The following is a 25,708-nucleotide window of genomic DNA, read 5'->3' as shown; positions in this document are numbered from 1 at the left end:
ATGCGAATTTAGAACTGATATTATAGGGTACAGAAAAGAATATGATAACAAAGACAAAATAGAAAACCTTGAAACAATACTAGAAAATCTGTATGAAAGTGATGACGAAATAGAAAGAGATTCTATAATAAGTCAAAAAGAGCTTATGGAATCTACTAGTTCAAGTGCTAGTTCGTTCCAAAGAACTACTCAACACCATACAATAGACACAAGTATAGGAAATGTACCATGAAGACGAGTCTATAGGGTAAACCCAGACACAGTAACTGAAAACGTAAGACCAATGGGTAGAAGGATGCCTATAGAAGAACCTATTAGGTTACAAGAAGGAGGAAGTAAAGGAAAAATATTAAACACAGCAGCACATGACCCTCAAATATGGAATGCAGTAATAGATTTATGGAAAGGCATAGTAGTAGCAGACTATATAAAAACATACCAAGATGTAGACGCAGAAACAATGTATAAATATATGGAAACTTTTTTAGGAGAATCTGCAAAGGCCTTATGGGAAGCATATAAATCTAATTTCCCACAAGAATTCCAAGGTTTAGTAAACCTGGGAGCAAACCCGTATAATTTTACAAATAAAATACATAGTTTAATTACAGGAGAAGACCCAAATAGTGGCTTAGTAGTCTTACAAAGAAATGCTTTGATACACCTAGAACAACTTAGTATTACAAGTTGGTTCCACATAAAGAACTTTCTTAAAGATTATTATTATTACTGTACAATTAGTGGAAATTCTTTTGATGAAGAATTAGGAAAAAAGTTATTTAATAAACTACCAGGAGCCTTAGGCAGAGAAATAGAAGAAAGATGGTATAAAAGAGAAGGAGTAATACAGAATCCAAACGGTAAATGGTCTATAGGACACAAAGTACAACATATAATGGAAGTCTTAAAAGAAAAATGCACAAATATACAAATACAGAAACAACTAAAACAGAATGAAATGAGTTTCTGTAAGAATGTCATGTATACAACCCAAAGTTATGATAAAGGACAAAATAAACCTAAGAAAAGATACAAGAAATATAAACCCTACTATAATCAGCAGTATAATAAAAAATACTATTTAAGAAAATCTTCAGCCAGGAAACCTTATCTAAATAAAGATAGACATGTTCGAAAATACAGAAATGATAGAAATTATAAAAATAAGCTAGAATGCTTCACATGTGGAAGTATAGAACATTTAGCAAATGTATGTCCTAAAAGAAATAATAGTAGAACTAGAAATTCTCAATTAATAGAAGATTTTCAAGAAACTTTAATTAATGTAGATGAATACATGTCAGACAATGAAAGCATATATTCTATAGTAAGTGTAGAAATAGAAGAAACAACACGATCTGATGAGTCAGATTCAGTTAATGAAGAAGTTTTTAAGAATATAAGTTAAAAGAAAGAGATGAACGGGGTAGTAACTTAAAAAAAAAAAAAAAAAAGGAAAAACAAGATATATATGAGATAAACATGACCAGACACGAGTAAGAGGGAGTACTGAGTAGGATTTACAAAAATCTGAATTTCTGCTATTCTGCTGTATTTGTCGATTTCTGTTATTCCGCTGTATTAGTTCTGTGATTTCTGTGATCTAAAATCTATTGTATTTACTGTATTTGTTCTGTATTTATTTTCTGTATTTGTTCTGTATTTGTTCTGTATTTTCTGTATTTATTCTGTATTTTGTGTATTTGTTTTATATATATATTAACAAAGAGTTGTTTGGAAATGCCTATCCTTCTTCTTTCGCTCGTCACTTTGGCAGGCGGTTGCAACAGCTTGCACATGGATGATAATTCCGCTGGAGAAAGGGCGGTGGATTCATTCGGGGTCGGATAATTGGCAAAAGTACCTCAACTTATCCGAGAAAAATGACTCTGCTGCATCAGCCTCTCCCCCGTCGTCCTTTTGTTTCAGAGGACTTTCGGACATGTCCTCTGCACCGGACCTTGGGGAGGAAGTACAACAAGTGAGCCCTACTCATTCCATTTCCCAAACGGATCTATGGAATTCACTTTTCTCATCGCCTCCAACCCCATTCTTACTTCTGTAGGTTTCCCGGTAATAGGGATATCTGTGAGAACTCTTAGCCATATCTTACCATTTTTTCGGAATTGTCCGCGCTGTCTTATTTCTTTCTTGTAGTACTGTCGGTCTAAGGAGAGGAATGGAAATAGTCGTCTTACTTCTTTTCTTTGGAACTTCGCTTGATTCTCATGCCAGTGGACTCCATGCTCTGTTTTTGGCCTTATTAGGTTGATTTCATAAGTGAGCATTTTAAATTGAATAGATAGTGAGAAAAGCACCTTTCGTGATTCAAGTAGTAAGCTCAGATTCATGATTGAGAAAGAAATTTTCCAAGTGCGGCTTTAGCTTAATCTATTATAGGGTAGGCTCTTTGGATAGAATGTCTTAAGGCGATGAAGGCCCACATATTTTGAATCTCGGCTCCCCTCATGGGTTAATATATATATTAAAAGTTGAAACATTGACTACTCTATTTTGATTGAAATGTTTTTTAAATGTAATTGACTAACAAAAGGAGTTGTTAGTACTTTCTTTTGAATATATATTTCTACATGTGTAATGTGTTAGTATGATACAATTGAGAAATTTTTTGAATTTTCAAAGGCATAATACTATATTATACGTGTATATTTTAGTGGGAGTTGAACAAACTATGATTACTGATTTACCATACCGTAAAATATTGAAATCGAACTTCAAAATACCCGAATCATATTGAATTAAATTGGTATGGTAATGGTATAGTCATATATCATATATCATAGATATATGTAAAAGAGAATCCTCAACCCGGTGACGTGGTGCCACCAAAATCAAGGATTCTCTTTCTATTTATTTATTTCCAAAACTGACCTTTCCCTCTGCAATAAGAACGCCACTTCAGCCTTCAACAATTGCTTCTCTCGTTAAATGTTTTACCACTCTTGCCGCTCTTCATAACATCGTGCCTATTTACAATAGCGGACCCACCTATATGGCGCCCTCACAAATCAGAATTTTTATTTAACCCTTCATAAAAGTCACAACCTTACAGAAAAGTCACAACTCTTTAGAAAAGTCGGAACTCTTCATAAAAGTCATAAATTTTCACAAAAGTCACAACTTTTCACAAAAGTCATAACTCTTCATTTTTCATTCACACCTTTTAAAACCCAACACTTAATCCAAAGGTACCAAAAGAAGAAAGAATAAACAAAGAAAATTGATTTCAATTGCAATGCGACATTATTACCCTTGCACCTCTCAGTCCACAACTCATAACACTACTTGAATGGTTGAATTCATTACATTTGGTTCTTTAGTAAACAAAACTTCTATTTCTGTCAACTATTATTTGTAGGTTTTTTCGCTATAGGGTAGTCGAATTCAAATACATTAATTAAGTTTTTTATGAAGTGTGTTTCCTTTCTCAAAGTTTTCTTCCTCCTATTTCATGAAGCTTAATCTTTTACCGTAAGTCATAGTGATTCATGTAACTATTGCAATTTCTTTTTGCTATTTTGGTGACTTTTTTTGAACTCTGTTAAAAATTCCAGCAAGGATTATTGAAAAATGATCTTTACTTTTGTCCATTTCTACAGGTTTCTTCATATACTTTTTGAAAAAATTACTTGTGGGTTGTGCTATATTTGATAGCACACAACAATAAATACTTGATAGCTAATATGAAACCAATGGTGAATTTTGTTAAAAGAATCAAATAAATTGTTCTCTTGCTTGCCGCAATTAGTATATTATTTTGATCGTTTCATCTTAGGTACAAACATTTTGTATGTCATTACACTCTTCCTAGAATATTAGTATAGAGACAATTAGTCCACTTCTTTTATTGCAAGTTGACTTATTTTTTCATATTTCTTCATCTCTTCTTTTTGGGCATAATAAGAGATCAAGTTTTCTTGAAACTAAAAGATGCCCAAAATACACTATAACAAAAATAATTTTTATCGGTAAAAATAAGCACATTAACGAAGAGTGCTAGAGCCTTTACCGACATTAATTAATTCTCATTAAATTCAATGTCGCTATAGACTTTAGGGACATTTATAGAAAGTACTAATTACCTATGAAAATACATATTTTAGCGGCAATTAAGCTATTAATTATCGTTAAAGATCATTTTTGTTGCAGTGATAACTCTTTCTTTTGGATCCTTTCAATTAAATTTGTGAAGTGTAAACTTGGGTACAACCCGACAAATTATCTTTTTGAAAAATATGTTAAGCAACATGCCCTTTTCTTCTTGATTGTTAGGAAAAGTAAGGTCATCTTTATTATTATTTGTGAGTTCAAGTGCTCACAAATTATGCTTTGAGATTTTAATATATTATTATTAAATTTTTTGTTTAGAATATCTAGCTGTGAACAGTTCCATTCAAATATCACCTAATGCTTGGTTGATCATTGCACTAAATCTTTGTAATTGCATATTATTACCATAACAATAACTATGGTTCAATTCCAAATAAGTTGGGGCTGGTCATATGAAACCTAAGCAATAGTAATGACTATTCTGAGACAATGAGGAAAAACCTTTATATATGATATCAACAATTTTAAGGTCATTTTCAACATATACATTATGCGACATACTATAATAAAAAGGAGATTGATGGAGGTTCATAAGAAAGGAGCTGAAGGTCCTCCATTTTGAATTTAGTTAATTATGTTCTTGTATGGACGTGATGTTTCACTTTACTTGGGAGTGTTGTTGTTCGAGGCATTTTTTATCTCTTCTTTAACGTCTGTTCTTTATAACTTCTTGGAAATTAGAAAATTTCGCTACTTCTGACCAACTATTTCCATGGAGATTTTCTNTGTTTCACTTTACTTGAGAGTGTTGTTGTTCGAGGCTTTTTTTATCTCTTCTTTAACGTCTGTTCTTTATAACTTCTTGGAAATTAGAAAATTTCGTTACTTCTGACCAACTATTTCCATGGAGATTTTCTTAGACTTCTTTCTTATACTTAAAATCTCTCCATGACTCATAATTTTGCATAACAAAAATGAAAATTAAAAAAATATTTCACTTTTCCGGAGGAACGCTTTGCCTTAAGATAAAATGTTCTTGACAATGTAGTGTATGCATAGAAAAAATGAATATTACCTGATGATCATATGTAAGCTTAATAAAATAGTTCAATTCCATACGAAGCATGAATAATTTACCTAGTAATTTTAAAAATCGATTACCAAAATTTCAAATACTATACTATATCATACCATGCTCACCCCTAATTCAAATGATTAGAATTGCAAGAGTAGAAGATATGGAAAAAATAAATAATGAATCTCATTAATGTTGTATAATAAATTTAATTTTCTATAAATCAATATTTGAGATCTGATGAAGTACTTGATGGAAGAAAAAGGCATTAAAGTAGGAAAAAAGATAGAAATTGTAATGATGTGTATATGCAAAGTGCACATAGGTGCATTCATATGACCAAACTAATCAGAGGTGAAGTTGGTGAATGAATATTGATGAGGGGGATGTGAGTTGTGGGACCAATGCATATTTATTATTTACAATAGCCAACCATTAGTTGACACATAAGAAAGTGGGTCCCACAGAGACAAAGGGACACATCTCCATTTGTCTTGATAGTTTCTGGGATTGTTTTGAAGGAAAAAGACATGATCCGTGGGCATCAAAGTTAGGTTGTAATTAAATGAATATAGATTTTTTTAAAAATAGACGGTAAATTTTGGGGCCTCAAAATTTTTCTTTTATATTATACTCACCTGTCCCTAGGGGTGTACATGACCGAGTTGGTTCGAGTTTTTCAAATATCAAATTAAACTATTTGTGTCGAATTTTTAAATCTATAAACCAAACCAAATCAATAAAACTCGGGTTTTTCAACCTCGGGTTTTGTTCGGATTTTCGGATTTTTCCGGTAAAGTATTCATACAAACATATAATTTACTTGTACTTCAAATATTTCTTTAGTCCTACCTAAAATACAACTATCGAAGGTGTTTCCTAAGAAAATAACACAAAATATGATATGAGTAATGACACTAAAATATCCAACAACAAAAATAAAAAATAAAAATAATAACATCGCGTAAAATAAATATTGCAAATTAACAAGTCATAATGAAAATGATCATAATTTAAAAGTACTAAATCATGCTAAAATAAGTTTAATAAGTATTAGTTACATGACTAAATATTAAAGGAAATTAAAATTAGATTATGTATTTGAATTGTCTAAACCAATGTAAAATTAAAGAACAAATATTCAATATTATTGTCATTCTTAGTGTTGAATTGATTTATTTTTTTTCATTAGTATTAATTTAATTTTGATTTAAGCTTTATTATAATTACCAACATCTGTGGACTATAATCTTTATTGAATCATTCATAATTCTAAGTTTCAAACTTGAAATAATATATTAAAAAATAAAAACTATGAAAAAGTATAAGAAATATTTAAAAATTATATCAAAGTAAATATTTTTATGTATAAAATAAAATTTTAAAATTCTATATATAATGTTGGGTTGGTTTGGTCTCGGGTTATTTTTTTTTAGTTAAAACCAAACCAACCCAAAAATAGTTAGGTATTTTTTTTCAATGCAAAACCAAGTCAAACCAACCAGTACTTGGGTTTTTTTTCTCGGTTTGCGATTTGGTTCGGTTTTCGACACCCCTACCTATCCCTATTTACTTGTACATTTTTTATTTGACACACTTATTATGACAATAATAACTTATATAGTGAGTTTATCATTTTACCCATAATGGGTAGAATTTCAAAATCAATTTACTCATTAAGAGGTTCTACCTTATCAAAAACATTAACTATCTAAATAAATTGAGGGTATAATAAATAAATAAAAAATTGTATTTTCTTGATTTGTCAAAAGTGACTAGTAAAAGGGACAAAATTGGACAAGTTAAAAGGGACAGAGGGAGTATTACATTTCCCCCATTTTCCTCCATTTCATATTATAAGTGAATTGTTGAAAGTTTTTTTATAGTTCAAAATAAGCGAATTGCTCAATGTTCAAGAAAGTTGTTGGAAATTTCTTTTATTTTTGTCCCTCATTTATATTTTCTAGGTGATAATTTCAAGAGAGTTAAATATTCATATTTTTTATTTTACTTTGAATTATTTATATTTTCAAGATAGTTTGAGAATAATTAAAAGGCAAAAGTGGAAAGTGGAAAGAAAGTTAAATAAGTATACACTTTTTTCATAATGGTGTACATTACCTCGCAGATTCACTTGATATAAAATAGAGGAATTATATAAGAGAGAAGGCTGAAGCAGGCAGCTATCCGTCAATGTGCTTACTTCAACAAGAGTATATTTGAAAAAAAACATAGAAAACTAAATANACACAAAATATGATATGAGTAATGACACTAAAATATCCAACAACAAAAATAAAAAATAAAAATAATAACATCGCGTAAAATAAATATTGCAAATTAACAAGTCATAATGAAAATGATCATAATTTAAAAGTACTAAATCATGCTAAAATAAGTTTAATAAGTATTAGTTACATGTCTAAATATTAAAGGAAATTAAAATTAGATTATGTATTTGAATTGTCTAAACCAATGTAAAATTAAAGAACAAATATTCAATATTATTGTCATTCTTAGTGTTGAATTGATTTTATTTTTTTTTGCATTAGTATTAATTTAATTTTGATTTAAGCTTTATTATAATTACCAACATCTGTGGACTATAATCTTTATTGAACCATTCCGAATTCTAAGTTTCAAACTTGAAATAATATATTAAAAGATAAAAACTATGAAAAAGTATAAGAAATATTTAAAAATTATATCAAAGTAAATATTTTTATGTATAAAATAAAATTTTAAAATTCTATATATAATGTTGGGTTGGTTTGGTCTCGGGTTATTTTTTTTTAGTTAAAACCAAACAACCCAAAAATAGTCGGGTATTTTTTTTCAATACCAAACCAAGTCAAACCAACCATTACTTGGGTTTTTTTTCTCGGTTTGCGATTTGGTTCGGTTTTCGACACCCCTACCTATCCCTATTTACTTGTACATTTTTTATTTGACACACTTATTAAGACAATAATAACTTATATAGTGAGTTTATCATTTTACCCCTAATTGGTAGAATTTCAAAATCAATTTACTCATTAAGAGGTTCTACCTTTATCAAAAACATTAACTATCTAAATAAATTGATGGTATAATAGATAAAAAAAATATTGTATTTTCTTGATTTGTCAAAAATGACTAGTAAAAGGGACAAAATTGGACAAGTTAAAAGGGACAGAGGGAGTATTACATTTCCCCCATTTTCCTCCATTTCATATTATAAGTGAATTGTTGAAAGTTTTTTAGAGTTCAAAATAAGCAAATTGCTCAATGTTCAAGAAAGTTGTTGGAAATTTCTTTTATTTTTGTCCCTCATTTATATTTTCTAGGTGATAATTTCAAGAGAGTTAAATATTCATATTTTTTTATTTTACTTTGAATTATTTATATTTTCAAGATAGTTTGAGAATAATTAAAAGGCAAAAGTGGAAAGTGGAAAGAAAGTTAAATAAGTATACACTTTTTTCATAATGGTGTACATTACCTCGCAGATTCACTTGATATAAAATAGAGGAATTATATAAGAGAGAAGGCTGAAGCAGGCAGCTATCCGTCAATGTGCTTACTTCAACAAGAGTATATTTGAAAAAAAACATAGAAAACTAAATAAGATGACTTATTACCACACAACTAAATTACATTTGTTCATTGCTTTATTACTTGAATGTGATGATATTTGTGTAAATTGGTAACTATTTTGAGTAAAAAATTGATTGTTGATTAAAAAAAAACTTCCATTATAGATATTTCAATGGCCCATCCCCCTCGCATTAGAATTTTGAGAAATAAGAATGAGATGATTTACTATTAAATAAATATATATAATACCCTAATATTTTTCCATGAAAGTGTGATAAAATAAAATAAAAATTGAAGGGGAACCTAACACAAACTAAAGAATAGAATTCTCTAATAGACTACAAAATTAGTACCATAATTTCTTTTGATCTTTCTAGTGAAACAATAAGTCTGTAAGCTAGTTTTCACTAATATATTTTCTTGCCTTTCACTTCACAAACAGCCCTTTTCTACTCAACCAATTGAAAAGGCAAATGCATGGAAAGTCTCTCAACTCCATCATACATAGAGTAACTCTTGGAGAAGAAGACTATTCTTTAGCACTTGAATAATTTGTGAATAATTTAACGTATTGGAATTCAGAATTTGAATATCATAAATATATAATGAATTAAAAACTTATTATTAATTTGTATAAAGTTTTAATACATATACATAATTGATAAATTATTAAATTAAAATGAATTCGTAACTGATTGACGCGATCATCTATCTCTACCATACGTACTCATATTAGTTGCAATTGCATGGCATAGAGGGTATTGATTTCGTTGTGTCTCCGGCTCTTTGCCCCTTGACAATTGGCACATGAAAAACTATAGGTCCCCCCTTTCTTTACTAATTGGTTCCCACATTGATTGCATATATGATATATACTACTCATCTAATTGTCATAAAGACACCTAATCCATCCTAGTTAATTAAGTACTAGATCATGATGATGATTTCTTTTGATATCACTAATGTCAATTAGTTTTTAATTATGGTGTATCTTTATAAGATATCACTTTGAGCCTCTTTCCTTTTCTTTTCACTATTGCCTTTTTTCTATATATATATTTAGAGTACACTTGTTTTGCTTTGGAGGAGGAAATGATGGTGTTCCTTGAATCTTTGTGGAAACTTTTGCAAAGAAGGGTTTTCATTTGTCTCAACTTCAATAGCTATTGAGAAGATAACAGCTAATGAAAGCCCAATATTAGCTCATTCGAAACCCTTTCCCTTGGGGCCCATTAGAAAGGTAGAAATTGCATTCTATAATTAGTTGACATTATATAGGCTTACATAAGAAAAAATTCATGTAGAGAAAAAAGATTACACTAGTCATTACATTAATAGCGTTTACGAGCCTCCCACTTTAGTATTATCTCCCTTTTTACCAACTGAGCTACCCTATCAATCATTTGCTGCGCTTTCTTTCGAACTAGAACTCACACAACGCAAATACATACATACATATATATAAATAATATGTTTATCAGGAAAATGACATTTTTTTATCAAAATACTAACGTTACCGGTATTTTTTGACAAAATTATGAATTGAGTGTGTTTTTGTTCAAAATTTATATAATTTAAGGATATTTTTTACCCTTTTCATATAAAATTTAGCCAATATAACATAATTAATCTCAATAATTTAGATACTATACGGACATTGAAAAAATAACATGCAAGTCTCACATTAATTAACCTCAATAACTAATTGAATACTATACGGACATTGGAAAAATATCATGCATGTTAGTGTGTGTGGAAAAATATCTCACATGCATGTTAGTTTGAGTGTGTGCGCGTGTGCGTACATGCGTGTGTGTGAATCAGAGCAATAACTGCTATAAAGTAAGAAGATGCGTAGGAACGATTCCTAAACCGCTATAAAGTAAGGAGATGCACATGAACGATTCCTAAAGCAAAGACTGAGAATGCTCCACGACTAAGTACACTTATTCAAACTCACTTTTATTCAATTATAAAAAATAAGCACTTTGATGAAGATTTATAGCATTATTCAAGTAAATATTGATTAAAATCATAGAAACATGAGCTTGTGATATAGCTACACTTAATTGCAGACCGATTAATGCAAGAACTATAAATAAAGGACTAAGATCCCCTATGAAATATAAAAATCATTCATACATATATAGTGTGGTCTAAGTGAACCCACTTAGAAACTTTACTGAACTATGATCGGCCATCATATTAGCAAATGAACATATTCTTGAGCTGAATGCTAGAAAATAATAAGGAATTAGTTTAAGGAGTACTAAAAAAGTTGCTAAGAATAGTGGAACTCCGGGATAGTTTGATTCATGTTCTAATTATGCAAGAATTATAATGAAAAAAAAATGTTATTTTGTGGTGAATAATAATATTATTTGAATTACATTATATAATTTGTTTAGTGAAATGATAATACATGGATTTCTACATACAAATGACCTATTTTAAGCCTATTTTCAATCTTTAGTTTTTTTTTATCTATATATTAAGGTTCTTCTTCTCTAATGACTATGGGAGTTGTTAACAAAAAATGGGTGAATTGACATTTCTTGCTCATGAGCATCACAACATCAACATCTAGAGGCAATATAAATGACAGATCTTTTTGTATTTTTCTTTCACCATGCTTTATCAATACTTTGAGTTAGAGGTTTGGACTGATACTATCCATTATGACGTGTATGCCACATCAACAAAAAAATTCTACATATACGTGCGTAAATAACACGTTTATGTGAATAGCATGATAGAGATGTATGTAAGTTTAGTTAGCCAAGTAAAAGAGTGTTTTTAAAGTTGTCAATAGTTTAATGACAAAATTAATAATTCGCGCCAAGTTTATGAGTGTTTTTAATACTTCTCTCTAGGTTTTAATTGAAAATTTGTGACTACTATAATTTGTAGCGGTAGTTTTTTTGTTTTTAGATTAAAAACTTGAGTATTTTTAAATGAATAAAAGGAATATTTTTATAATTTAACTTTGAAGTTATGAATTGATTCCTTTTAATATAAAGGAATGCAATATAAGCAATACACAATTTCATATTCAACTTAATTTTTTAGAACAAAACCGCACTTGATAGTATTTATATTTATTTACCACATAAATAAAAGATGAAACATCAAGTACAATAATACTTGTAATTTGTAAAGAAAACCCACTATGATGGTCCCTTATGCTTTTACACTTCATAGTTTTAGAGGTTTAATTTGTACTAAAATATATATGAAGATTTTATAATGTTTTAAAATTATGGATTTTTTTGCTAAATAAGTGGGATCCTATATAGATAACATGTTCATAGTGTTATTTCCTCTGTTTGTTTTTAGTTGTCACGATAAGATTTAACATAATCCTTAAAAAAAATTAATAAAGAGTGTTATTTGACCAATATATCCCTTATTAATTCTTTAATTTCTATCTATATATGCGCCTCTTAATTCTAAAATAATAAATGTTAAGGGTAAAGTTGGAAAAATACAATTAATTCTCTCTTGATTGTTTAATTGACAGTTATTTTGGAACAAATATTTTTAGTAGAGACGGTAACTAAAAAGTAACGGAGGGAGTTTTAAATACTGCCAAATAAAAAATGTGTTGTTATCTCAATCTGTCTCAGTTTATTTGACTTACTTTCATTTTTAGTTCGTCCAAAAAAGAATGACATATGCCTATATTAAGTAACAATTTAATTGTAAAATACTCATTTTATCTTTAACAAAATGATTTATAATCACACAAATAACTATCATTTATTTTAGGCAACAAATTTCAAAAGCTTTTTTTCCTTCTTAAAGTCCATGGCAAGTTAAGCTAACTCAAATAAAATGAAATAAAAATATGTTTTTTAGTGACTGACCAAAGAAAAGGTATGTCATATAAATTGGATCAGGAAAAAATATTCCATTACAAATATTATAAGTATCAATTACTGTATATAATTTTTTTTATATCCATATTATAAAAATATAAAAGATGCCTATGCTTTTTAGGCGGGTAAAAGTTTCCATATCTACTGACAAAATTATGCTAAAAACACACTTCATTTCTAGCTATTTCTCTTTCCCCCCAACTTTTGCCTGACAACCTCCTTTTTCTAGCTAGTTAAAAAAATACTACTGTACTAAGAATTATGCTAATCTCAAAAGAAGAAGGCAAATATTGTATAAAATCCCAAATTAATATTCCATAAAATTAACAAGGAATGATTTTTTTTACAAATTGGATGCAGCAACCACTCAATTAATTTCAGAATATATACCTAAATCTCACAAGAATTCAAGTCTAAAACGGTTAGATAAAAAGTTACCCCGCTTGAATTGCTTTTATTTGGCACGAAGTTTAATAAAAAAAAGACTTTTAAAACTTATGATCTAAAATAAGTGATAAATGTTTGTATGATTATAAATTATTTCATTAAGGATAAAATATATATTTTAAAGTTAAATTATTACTTAATATAGAAATGTATCATTCTTTTTTAAACGGACTAAAAAAGAAAGTGAATCATACTCCCTCTGTCCCTCGTTACTTGTCCATATTTCCTTTTTTAGTTGTCTCTAATTACTTGTCCATTTTAACAAATCAAGAAAGAATATTTTTTTTTACCTATTATCCCCTCAATTAATTACTTTGAAAAAGATAGAAATTTTTGAAAATATTAAGTTTTTAATTTATCCACTTCATAATTAATAGAGGTAAAATGGTAAACTCACTATTTCAATTATTGATTTCTTAATATGTGTGTTAATTCAAAAGTGGACAAGTAATTAGGGATAGAGGGAGTACAAGTTGGGACATAGGGAGCAATGAAAGAAATTTTGTAATGTGACTAATAGTAAAAAAGAGTTCCGTTAACTATAAAAGTAAGTCTAAAATGGTTCCTTAACTATGTTTTTGTCGGATTTAGTCTTTTAACTATTTAAAAATTTATCAGATTTGTTCTCTTAACCATACATTTATCAGTTTTAGTCCCTTAACTATTCATTTATCAATTTTACTTCTCTAAGTATTTAAAAACTTATCATGTTTGGTTTCTATCCATTTTTTACGCAAGTAACTTAGGTTTATATTTAAGAGATCAAAACTGATAAGTTTTTAAATAGTTAAAAGACTAAATCCGATAAAAGTATAGTTAAAAGACCACTTTATACCTACTCCTACAGTGAAAGGACTATTTTGTGGCATTTTCTTGTAGTAGTAAAAAGGAGAATAAGATATGATGAGACAACAAAAAATTGAAATAGCTAGTGTTTGTATTAAGGTAATAAAAAGCCAAACTAGAATTCCACATAATAAAACAAGACCAATTTTATTGGGTAAAACATAGAGAGAAATGATACAAAAGTTTAAGTGTCAGTCACTACCAATACCATTCTGAGTTTTGGTCCTCAACATATCTAAAGGCCAAAACTTTTCTGGGTCCATTCCATTTCCAGTATTTAATGCAGCTTAATTAAATGCATAACTTGAAAAAATTACTACTCTATATATGCAAGCAAGCAAGCAAATCTGAGGTGTCAGATTGTAACCTTTACTAGAAAAAAGAATTTACGTTCTGTCATCTTTGAAAGAGACTTGCTTTCGTTTCGATATGCTATCTGTCATGGTATTTGTAGTTGTTGTAATCAAGGTGTACTGATATTGATTTCTTGTTGTAAGTGAACCCCATTTTACATTGTGGTGTTAGAATGAAGTTACTCAAGTTTTTGATGGTTTTTGTTCTTTATTTTGGCTGTGTCATTGGGCAGCTTCCGTCTCCGGATATATTGGCTTTGCTCGAGTTTAAGAAAGGTGTCGAACATGATCCAACGGGGTTTCTTCTTGAATCTTGGAATGAGGAGTCTATTGATTTCAATGGATGTCCTTCATCTTGGAATGGGATAATGTGTAATGGTGGTAATGTTGCAGGAGTTGTTCTTGACAACTTGGGTTTAGTTGCTCATGTTGATTTGAGTGTATTTGCTAATCTTACAAAGCTTGTTAAGCTTTCAATGGCTAACAATTCAATTGCTGGGAAAATGCCTAATAACATAGATAGATTTAAGAGCCTTCAGTATCTAGATCTCTCAGGTAATCTATTCAACTCTTCTTTACCCCCAGAGGTTGGACAGTTAGGGAGGTTAAAGAATCTGTCATTAGCTGGTAATAACTTCTCTGGTATGATACCGGAGACAATTTCAGGGCTTGTGTCTATGCAATCTTTGGACTTGAGTCACAATTCTTTTTCTGGGGCTCTATCTTCATCTCTGATGAAATTGACTGGTTTGGTATACCTGAATCTATCTGTTAATGTATTCACAAAGGAAATTCCTAAAGGATTTGAGCTGATGGAAAATCTTGAAGTGCTTGATTTGCACGGAAATATGTTTGATGGCAATTTGGATGCAGAAATGTTGCTGCTTACCACTGCAACTCATGTTGACTTGAGTGGAAATTTGCTAGTGAACACTGCTTCTCAGCAGCAGAAATTTTTGCCAGGTTTATCGGAGTCGGTGAAGTATTTAAATCTTAGCCATAATCAGCTAAAGGGTTCACTTGTAAGTGGAAATGAAGCTCAGACTTTTGGCAACTTGAAGGTCTTGGATTTGAGCTACAATCAGCTCTCAGGGGAATTGCCTAGTTTCAATTTTGTTTATGATCTACAGGTGCTTAAACTTGCCAACAACTTATTTTCCGGATTTATTCCGAATGATCTTTTGAAAGGAGATGCATTGCTTCTCACTGAGTTGGATTTGAGTGGAAACAACCTCACTGGTAAATACATGAAACCCTTTGGTAAATAACTCTTTTCGCTGTTTTTCTCAATCTCGTCATTTTGCAGGTCCAATAAGCATGATAACATCCACAACATTGCGAACTCTTAACTTATCCTCCAATGCTCTTTCTGGTGAACTTCCCTTTGTGACTGGAACTTCTGCGGTGCTTGATCTCTCGAAAAATCAGTTCAAAGGTAATCTAACTAGAATGCTGAAATGGGGGAATATTGAATTTCTTGACCTTAGCCAAAACCGTTTGACTGGAAACATCCCTGAGGTTACGGCTCAGTTTCTGCGTTTATATCACCTCAACCTTTCGAGCAATACCTTGACAGGATCTATCCCGAAAGTTATTTCACAGTTTCCTAAGATCACTGTCCTTGATCTCAGTTTCAACCAGCTGGATGGGCCTCTTCTTACTTCTCTACTAACTATGCCCACTATTGAAGAACTTCACCTACAAAACAATGCATTTGTTGGAAGCATTGATTTCTCTCCTCCGGCTAGTACTCCTAAGCTTCGTGTTCTAGATCTTTCTCATAATCAGCTTGCTGGTTACTTTCCTGATGGATTTGGGTCACTGATTGCACTTCAAGTACTCGATATATCAGGAAATAATTTCTCTGGATCTTTGCCAACTTCCATGGGTAATGTTAGCTCTCTTACTTCTTTAGATGTTTCAGAGAATCATTTCTCGGGTGAACTGCCAAAAAACCTGCCTAACAGCCTCCAAAGCTTTAATGCATCACTCAATGACTTCTCTGGCGTCGTGCCTGAGAATTTGAGAAAATTTTCCTTATCATCTTTCTACCCGGGAAACTCTCAACTTCAATTTCCGAATCCTCCTTCAGGATCTGATCAAGCTTCAACAGAAAAGCATAAGAGCAGGCAACTTAAAACTATTATTAAAGTGGTAATCATTGTTGCTTGTGTGGTTGTTCTTGTTGTTTTAATCATGCTAGCCATTTTTGTATTTTACTTGCGGGCATCGAGGAACTCGCAGGCACATGTTACTGACAAAGACATCCGCCGTCAAACCCAATCAAATCCTTCTGGTTTTAGCAGTAGAGAAGGTGCAGTAGTTTCAGCACAAGATGGTACAGCTGCTTCACGGAAAGCATCATCATCCGAAGTAATTAGTGCTGATGAGAAAACGACAGGTTTCTCCCCTTCGAAAACAAGTCATTTCACTTGGTCACCAGAGTCAGGGGAATCATATACTGCAGAAAGCCTTGCTGATAATTTGGCTGGAGAGCTGTTCTTCCTTGATGATACAATCTCTTTTACAGCTGAGGAACTATCTAGGGCCCCAGCTGAAGTCTTAGGCAGAAGCAGCCATGGGACATCTTACAGGGCAACACTAGATAACGGGTTGCTCTTGACTGTGAAATGGTTGAGAGAAGGAGTGGCCAAACAGAGAAAGGATTTCACAAAGGAGGCTAAAAAGTTTGCCAACATTAGACATCCAAATGTGGTGGGATTAAGAGGTTACTACTGGGGTCCCACACAACATGAGAAGCTTATTCTTTCAGATTACATATCTCCCGGAAGTCTATCAAGTTTTCTATATGGTAAACTTTATCTTCTCGCATCAACCTTGCAGTTCGTCTTATGCATATCGTTTGCTATAACACTTTGAACTCATAAAACACTTATAATCTTTCCTTCTTTTGATATTTTTTAGTATTTCATGGCAAACAATTTGTCAGTTTGATATCTTGACAGTTCTTGTGGGGAATGAATTTTCTCAGTCTGTGATACACGAATTAAGGATAAGAAGCCATTTCCATTTTTAGTTAGCATAGTGAGTCCAGCTAATCCATTCATTCATTATACAGCTTGTAATCAGTTCATTCACAATCATATATGAAACTACACTCTTTCTCTTCTGAATCTATTCTCTCAATATTTCTCCTTCTTTAGCTGTTCTTCTTGAGGGAACTCCTGAAACAGTCACTTGATCCTCGAATTCCTTGTGAATTCTTGCAATCAAGTAACAGTTTGTATTATCATGAAATATAGTATCACTTTCACTGTGGAATTCTTCAACTTAAACTGCTGATGTCTAGATTCTGATTTATTGTTGGAAAACTTTAAACTTGTCCAAGGCCCTATACACTACGTATGTCTTTGTTACCTGGTCCGACTGGAAGTGTAAGCAGGCCTTTACTTGGTTAATATCCCTGCACTGGCAGTAAGGTTCAGCAATAGTTGTGGTACTTTGCTCATAAAAAGGTCACAATGAACTGCAAATTCTTCAGTGCTCAAATACCTTATTTTCGATTGGTGATTCTACCTGCTCAACTTCTCTACTATTTTGTATGCTTTTGTGTAGTTTGTATAGTGTAAGGTTTCTGTATATACATTTAACGTGCGACACCTTTGCAGATCGACCTGGAAGAAAAGGTCCACCACTAAGCTGGCCCCAAAGACTCAAAATATCAGTTGATATTGCGCGTGGCCTGAATTATCTCCATTTTGACCGCGAGGTTCCTCATGGAAACCTTAAAGCAACCAACATCTTGTTGGATGGTCCTGATCTTAATGCACGAGTTGGTGATTACTGCCTTCATCGTCTTATGACTCAAGCGGGGACAATTGAACAAATTCTTGATGCTGGAGTGTTAGGTTATCGTGCACCAGAGTTGGCTGCATCGAAGAAACCAGTGCCTTCCTTCAAATCAGATGTATATGCTTTCGGAGTCATTTTGTTGGAGGTCCTAACTGGGAAATGTGCAGGTGACGTTGTTTCTGGTGAAGATGGTGGTGTAGACTTGACTGATTGGGTAAGGTTGAAAGTGGCAGAAGGTGGAGGATTCGATTGTTTTGATAATGCATTGTCATCTGAGATGGGAAATCAAACAATAGAGAAGCAAATGAAGGAGGTTCTTGCAATAGCTCTAAGATGCATACGTTCGGTATCTGAGAGGCCAGGTATCAAGACTGTATATGAGGACCTTTCATCTATTTAGTTTTCCTCATTTTGGCTTTTGCTTGGGAATCAAATAGCTCATTGGCTTCCCTTGAGTTTGTAGAATTAGCAAGTTTAGTGTGTGAATGGGCTAGTTTTATTAACCATTGTTTGTTGTAAATTGGGGCATATTTATAATGTATACAACTTTCACCCCCCACCCCACTTTTTTTCTTTTTGCTGAAAGATTCCAGTCTTTGATTACTCCTGGTTCTGAGGCATCATCAACATTCCTCCTGGATCAAGAGCTGTAAAATCCTAGCTTTTCTCTAAGAAGCTCAAATATGTTGGCATAACATGATTTGGTAAAAAAAATCAGCCATCTGATTTTCTGTTTTGCAATAAACCAATATCACTTCACTAGTCTTTGGTATTTTCCATAAAAAATTTAACTTGATATTGAAATGTTTAGTTCTTCCATAGAAGACTGAATTTTGTGATTTGGCTATAATAGTTTAGTTATCTATCAATATTTGAGTACCTTATTTTTGCTTCACCTGCAAATCTGTCATAATTTTTCTCAGCCATAATACTTAATTACAACAACTGTTGTCATTATAAACTTTGCTTCAGCAGTTGACTGTGCCACTATTTCTTGCTTCTTTGAAGTGTTGACTTTTGCTAAATTTGATGTCATGTTCCTTTGATATACCTAATTACTCTCTTAACAACCATCATACGCAACTAACTCACTATCACAATTTAAAAACATGGATAAAACACTAACAGGAAACAAGATGCTAGGCCTTGTTGTGGCAGATATATTAAGCATCAAATAATTAAGCTTTGATATACTCTCTCATCAACAACTTCAACTCCATCATCCTTTTGCAGTTTTTTCTTTTGATTCATTTGAGTACTCACGCTCTTGCATTCTTCCGTTCTAAATACTTTTAGGATCTCCTTCATATATTTCTTTTGGCAAACAAAGACATCATTATAAATTTGTTTGATATCCATTCTCAGAGAATAAGTCATCTCATCAAGATCAGTCATCATTTCTTCTTTGAACTCTTCAATCAATGCAATATTATTTTCTGTCACAAGTAAATCATTGACATACATAGAAATAGTAATAATAATGTTAGAATCAATTTTCTTGATATAAAGAGTCGTAGCATGTAAACTTTTTTCAAAGTCTAAGTCTAGCAAATAGTTATTCATTCAGTTGTACTAAGCTCTGTGAGTTTGCTTTAATATGTATAGAGCTTTCTTTAATAGATAAATCATATCTTCATGTCTTACTACATTGAATCCTTTTGATTTTTCAACATAAATTTCTTTCTGTAATAATAATAATGTTAGAGCCAATTTTCTTGTTTTTTAAAATCTAAGTCTAGCAAATGGTTATTTATTCAGTTGTACTAAGCTCTGAATGTTTGATTAATCTGTATAGAGCTTTCTTTAATAGATAAATCATATCTTCATGTCTTTCTACGTTGAATCCTTTTGATTTTTCAACATAAATTTCTCTTTGTAGTATAGCGTTCTAGAAGGCAAACTTCACGCCCATGATTAATCTTCCATTTTTTTCATGCCGCTATAACCAAAAGCATTCTAATTGTATCTGTCGAATGAGTTGGCAGATTTAGTCATATTCTGCTCCATGAGCTGACAGATTTGATTGTAATTTACTCGTTGGCAAATTTGATTATAATCTGCTCATGTAAATATGAGATTAGAATATATTATTCTAGGAAAATAGTTTAGAGGAAATCCCACGATTCAAGGATTTTCTAAGAATTACAGATTGATTAGTTTATTTGGTCTTACTTGTTCTCTTATAAATATTGTACAAACACTATGAATAAAGATATACTTTTTGCAGTATCTAAACTTTCATAGTATCAAAGTGAGACTTTCCCCCCTAATATTATATGGATAAAACAGTCTTTCACGAAAAGCATCTTCCTGGAACATCAATAGAAGACAAAAGTTTTTCTCAAGAAGCTCTTACATAAAATTTGATGACACAAGTAGGCAATGCTTCTCACATGCTCTTCCAGTTAACTTCTCATTGATTAAATGAAAAGAACTATCTGAAATGGGCACAGTCCGTAAAACTTGCAACTGATGACAGTGGAAAGCTAGGACATCTGACCGACCCAGAGATTGAACTTTCGGAGATCAGAGAATTCACTCATGATTGCTTGATTAATAAATTCCATGAAAGCAGTCCTAGGTAAATCTTATCTCTTTTTGCCCACTGTTAAGGATGTGTGGGAAGCCGTTAGGGAGACATAGAAAATGTCTCTCAAATTTTTGAGTTAAAAATTAAACTATGACAAGCTAAGTAGGGTGAGAGGAAGTCACTATTTATTATAATGAAATAGTGTCTTTGTGGCAGGAGTTAGACTAGTGTTACAATGCATGATGAATGAGAGTGTTCTATGGATAGTGTGAAAGCAAGAAAAAAGGGCAGAAATGAGAGAGTTCACATTTTTTAGCACAATTAAACCGAGAGTTTGAAGAGGTCAGGTCGCAAATCCTAAGAAAAAATCCCTCTACCCTCACTTCGTGAAACTTTTTCTTAAGTTAGGAGATAGGAGACTAGGAGGAAAGTTATGTTAAAACCTGATTTAAATGTTGAACTAAAACCTGCGATAGACTCTTCAACTTTTGTAACAATGAAGAATGGAGATGACAAAAACAAAAAGCCATGGTGCGATCATTGCAAAAAATATTGGCACACCCGTGACACATGTTGGAAGATTCATGGTGTAACACCTCGGATCTGAAAATGAAGAAAAATCCTAGTTTTCATAAAACTGGTGCCAGTACCGACAGAACCACCCACGGACTGTAGATGGGGTTCCATCGTTAAGGCACAAATCTTTATAGTCTCTGATCCCACCAACGATCGACCAGTACGGTCCGTGGTTGGACCTACGGATCGTAGGTCTGACCTTTGGTGAAGGTTAGCAGCCAGTTAGAGGGAGATTGCTGATTAGGTCAACTTCAAATGGTCATCACTCTTAGCCTAAAAGGAATTTGGTGGCCCATGACCTACTATATGATAGATAATTGAATCATCTTTCCAACGCCGCCGAGTTTGCTAAAATCCCATTTCCGAGCAAAAAGTTATGCTCGTTTTAGTGAAGCCTTGTCGGGCAGACTTGACCTACGACCCAAACCTACGGACCGTAGGTCCCTCCGTGGGTGGCTTCCAACAGCTTTTAAGTTAGGGGTCTTTTGATCTTTTTCCTATGCGTTGGACCCCTAAACTATGTCGTTTAAACCCTAAACTACGTGATTTTGGTCAGTTTTAGCCTAGAAACATAACTAGAACTTACCTAAGTTAGATCATTCATCAAAACTTAGAAAAATTAGAACGCTAAGAGGAGAAAGAAGTCAAGAACCCTAGTTCAAGAACGCAACAAGATTCCATCAGTTCCAGCCTCGAAATCGAAAGATTTCTTCGTGAAATTTGTCACAAGTATGTGGGATTTCACTAGTGGGTTCCTTTCGCCCATTGGGTCCCTAGAATTCAGTCAGATTCTTGATTCCCTAATATTAACTAGACCTAGGGTTTCTAGAACTTCAGTAGATCATGAATTAGTTATTTAAATGTTCCAAATTAGATTATCATGTTATTACTTGGTTTCTTGCATGAATTTCAAAACCCTAGCTATGTAGTTCTTTAGTTCTTGAGTTATACATGCTAGGTCAAATATTTCAGTACTTCAGATGTACATGCCTCAGTCTTGAATATGTCATTATCAGTATATTAATGTGCATTTTCAGTTTGCATGTCAGTTCTGAGCTATCTAGTATTTTACAAAAATTCAGTCATAATGTGTTAATTACATAATCTATTGGGAGTAGCATAATACCGAGTTGGACTAGGGTCAGTCACCCATATAGTCCCAGAACTACGAGCCACGTAGGTTGTAAGTTTCCTCTGTGGGAATCATTTAGTGATCACGCCAGTCATGTCTTTATACCTGTGGCAGGGTATATTGAGTCCTTTTGATGGGGCATATACATCAGACTCCACATTTAGCTCATGTGATTTTATTATCGGCTATTAGTAGCTCCCACAGTTCAGTCAGACTCTATTGCATTGACCATATTTTAGTACAGTCAGTATTCAATCTCAACATGTTATAAATTTGGTCATTGTATCCAGTTAGTTCAACATTCAGTATATATATCATGTTTAGATTATATCTTTGCTTTATTGCTTGTTTAGTTATATGTTTATTTCAACTTTACTCTATCCTGCATGCTCAGTACCTTTCAAGTATTGACACATACTCTGGGTTACATCTTCTCGTAATGTAGGTTCAGGTTTTCAGCTTCCAAATCACGCTTAGATCGGTTCCCGATCTCCAGTTCAGCAGCACTCAGTGGTGAGTCCTCATTTTTCAAGGACAATAGTCATGTTATCATTTCTGTTTTTCAGTCTTCTAGTTTCAGTTTTTGCTAGACTTAGCTGGGGCATGTCCCAGCACTTCTAGTCAGTTAGAGACTATTTTCAGACATAGTTAGATTCAGCTTAGTATTTCGAGTTTGATATTTCTTTTGTATTAAACTCTCAGATTTGATATATTCAGTTTTAGTATATGGGTATTCCCCATCATTTTAGATTTACTTTATGATTAGCTTCCGCATCAGTTATTATTATTCTTAATATGCTCATGTCATGCCAGCAGGGTTAGCTTAGGGTCACTTGTAATCCTAGGTCCCGTATCAGCATCTCAGGGGTAGCTCGGGGAGTGACACATGGGAAACCACTAAACTAGAAGAAGAGGAGAGTTGATAATTGTGACTTCCAATATCAAAATGGTCAGTCCCTCCAAACAACTTATTTTGATCAGGGGCAACTATCTTCTCCAGATATGTCTTTATTTACACGGGAACAACTGAAAATTTTGCACAAACTCCTTCAATCTCCACAATGTCGTTCAAATGCTCCAAATTATTTTAATCCTTCGTGTTTTTTTGCTGAAATATGTACTGTATGGTCTGCTTTTCTTAATGTCAATTCCAACCAAATAGATTCTTGGATCACAGATTCAGGAGCTAGTGACGACATAACCGGAAGTTCCCATTTTTTCTCTACTTACAATCCTTGTGCAGGAAATAATAAAATCAAGATAACTGATAGTTCTTTCTCCGCAATTGCTGAAAAAGAAACTATTAAACTATTACCATCTCTTGCACTTCATGATACTCTTCATATTTCAAAGCTCTCTTGTAATCTGGTCAGTAAATTAACATGTTCTCTTAATTATCGTGCTATTTTTTATTCCGATTTGTGTGAATTTCAGAGAAAGGTCTTGAAAAAGATGATTGGCAGTGCTAGAGAATCTGGAGATCTTTGTTTTCTTGATAACGGGAACAACTCACTACAACTGAATCTTATTTATTTGGACTCTACTTCTGTTTTGAATAAAGTCATGCTTTGGCAGTATAGGATTGGCCATCCAAGTTTTTATTATTTAAGACATTTGTTACCTCAGTTATTTAGAAATAAAAATATGTCCTTATTCCAATGTGAATTATGTGAAATGGCTAAGCAACACCGATCTTCTTTTCCCTCTCAAAGATATCAGGCTTCAAAACCTTTTATGATGATTTATAGTGATGTTTGGGGACCATCTAGAATTGAGTCTTGGCTTAGTTAGATTTTATATAAATTGAGTAACAAAGGAAGATGTTAGGATGAGCTTCTAGGTTTTTATGATCTGTGGTTGTATTTTGGCCATTTTTGTGTTATAACTTAACTTCTAGTCGTGAAGTCTTATATTAGGATTAACCTTATTCCTTGTTTGGCGTTATAGAATGCTTCTACCTGATTTAAAACTTAGGTTTATACGTGTTAGATGATTGATTATGATTGTGTGCCCTTTTTCGTTTATTTTTAAGCTTTTTGTGATCCTAATACCTTGGACTAGTTGGAGTTCTAGGTTGGTAAGAATATACTGTGACAAGTGCCTTCCCGTTTGTTTGTGTGATATGGTTGAATTGAGAATGGATTGATGGTGTTTTGTATGCAATCATGCGCACGAAATGTGTAAATGAGATAATTAAATGATTTTACTAAGATTTCCACTTGTTTTGGGGTCCAAGGGAGCGGGTTATAGATTTTATTTAAGGAAACTTGAGATTTTGAAAGGAAATTCACCATTTTTCAGAGGTTTTTGTTCCAAAGAAGTATTTATTTTAATTCATTTGGTACTTTTGCTGATAAGCTCGAGGAGGCATTCCCGAGCGGCTTGAGAAACTATTATGGGTTGTATTTGTTGAATTTCATTTGTTGTCAAGTCCAAGGGATCATTTCCGGCGGCGCGAGAAACTTTGTCGGGCATATACTTTTATGCATTGACCACATTTGCATTGTATCATCATGATTATCTGTAGGTTGTGATTGTCTTGTATTGGTTATCATGTGCTTATTACTATTGTCTTCACTGTCATTTGTAGTTCGTATATCTCTCATTAGTTAATGAATCATAGTGTTAGCACTATCGAACCTCTTTGCTTATATAGTTTCTATTTGAGCTCGGTTGACCTATGTTGCATATTGAGTACCTCGTATTTTGATACTCATACTACACTTCTGCATCTTTTTTTGATGCAGCTCCTAGTACGAGTCACCCTTGCTGAGTTCGGATCTCCCATGACCATTATTGATTTAGACTGTAGTGAGTTCTTGGTGTCCGAAGATTGTTGCTTTCCCTCTTTTTGTACTATCAATATATTTTGTATTTTAATTAGACATATTTGATGTATATAATCCTTTATGTACTTAGATGCACTTGTACTAGTGATATTAGGTCCGAGGTTGGTTTTTGTGTATAGTTTTATCCTTCTCAGTTATTTTTGGGTCATTTTAAATACATTTTGTATCATTTTATACATATCCATGCTATAGGTCACACTTCTTCTTATTATTTCTTCCACTTAGTTTTATCTTTTGATAATATTGCTTCTAATTGAATTTTGGCTTGTCTATCAGGAGGTTTATAGTAGGTGCCTTTGTGACCCAATTTCGAATTGTAACTTTACTCAAACTTAAGGGAGATCTTTAAAATTATCCAAAAATAGATAAAGTTAAATGCACAAAATAACTTATATTAAATTCTCCTGAAATCTTTTCAAAATATCATCTACATAATGCCTAAAATCAATATATAACAATCTATATCTAATTAATAGATTAAACAAAGGCACTACAATAAGATAATATTAAAATAAAAACAATTTTAAAATAAAAAGAAAAGAAGATAAAGAGATAAACATAT

The 25,708-nt window shown here is 32.2% G+C and overlaps 1 protein-coding gene across 1 annotated transcript; it reads left to right on the top strand.

Moving 5' to 3' along the window:
* The first annotated feature begins 14,250 nt into the window (after window positions 1-14,250).
* LOC125847955 (LRR receptor-like serine/threonine-protein kinase GHR1) lies at window positions 14,251-18,616 on the top strand. The gene is made up of 3 exons (XM_049527720.1): window positions 14,251-15,485; window positions 15,553-17,058; window positions 17,876-18,616. The coding sequence occupies exons 1-3, from the start codon at window positions 14,420-14,422 to the stop codon at window positions 18,457-18,459; spliced, it is 3,156 nt and encodes a 1,051-aa protein (XP_049383677.1). The 5' UTR covers window positions 14,251-14,419; the 3' UTR covers window positions 18,460-18,616.
* Window positions 18,617-25,708: the final 7,092 nt, after the last annotated feature.

This window comes from Solanum stenotomum, chromosome 12 (assembly GCF_019186545.1).
Source record: "Solanum stenotomum isolate F172 chromosome 12, ASM1918654v1, whole genome shotgun sequence".
In the NCBI taxonomy this organism is placed as follows: domain Eukaryota; kingdom Viridiplantae; phylum Streptophyta; class Magnoliopsida; order Solanales; family Solanaceae; genus Solanum; species Solanum stenotomum.
The sequence above is the reverse complement of the archived record's forward strand: the minus strand, read 5'-3'. Positions and strand labels throughout refer to the sequence as shown.

Coding starts and splice junctions, on each gene's coding strand:
- LOC125847955 (XM_049527720.1), top strand. CDS start 14,420: ATGAAGTTACTCAAGTTTTTGATGGTTTTTGTTCTTTATTTTGGCTGT. Junction 15,486..15,552: donor GAGTGGAAACAACCTCACTG/GTAAATACATGA, acceptor GTCATTTTGCAG/GTCCAATAAGCATGATAACA. Junction 17,059..17,875: donor TCTATCAAGTTTTCTATATG/GTAAACTTTATC, acceptor ACACCTTTGCAG/ATCGACCTGGAAGAAAAGGT.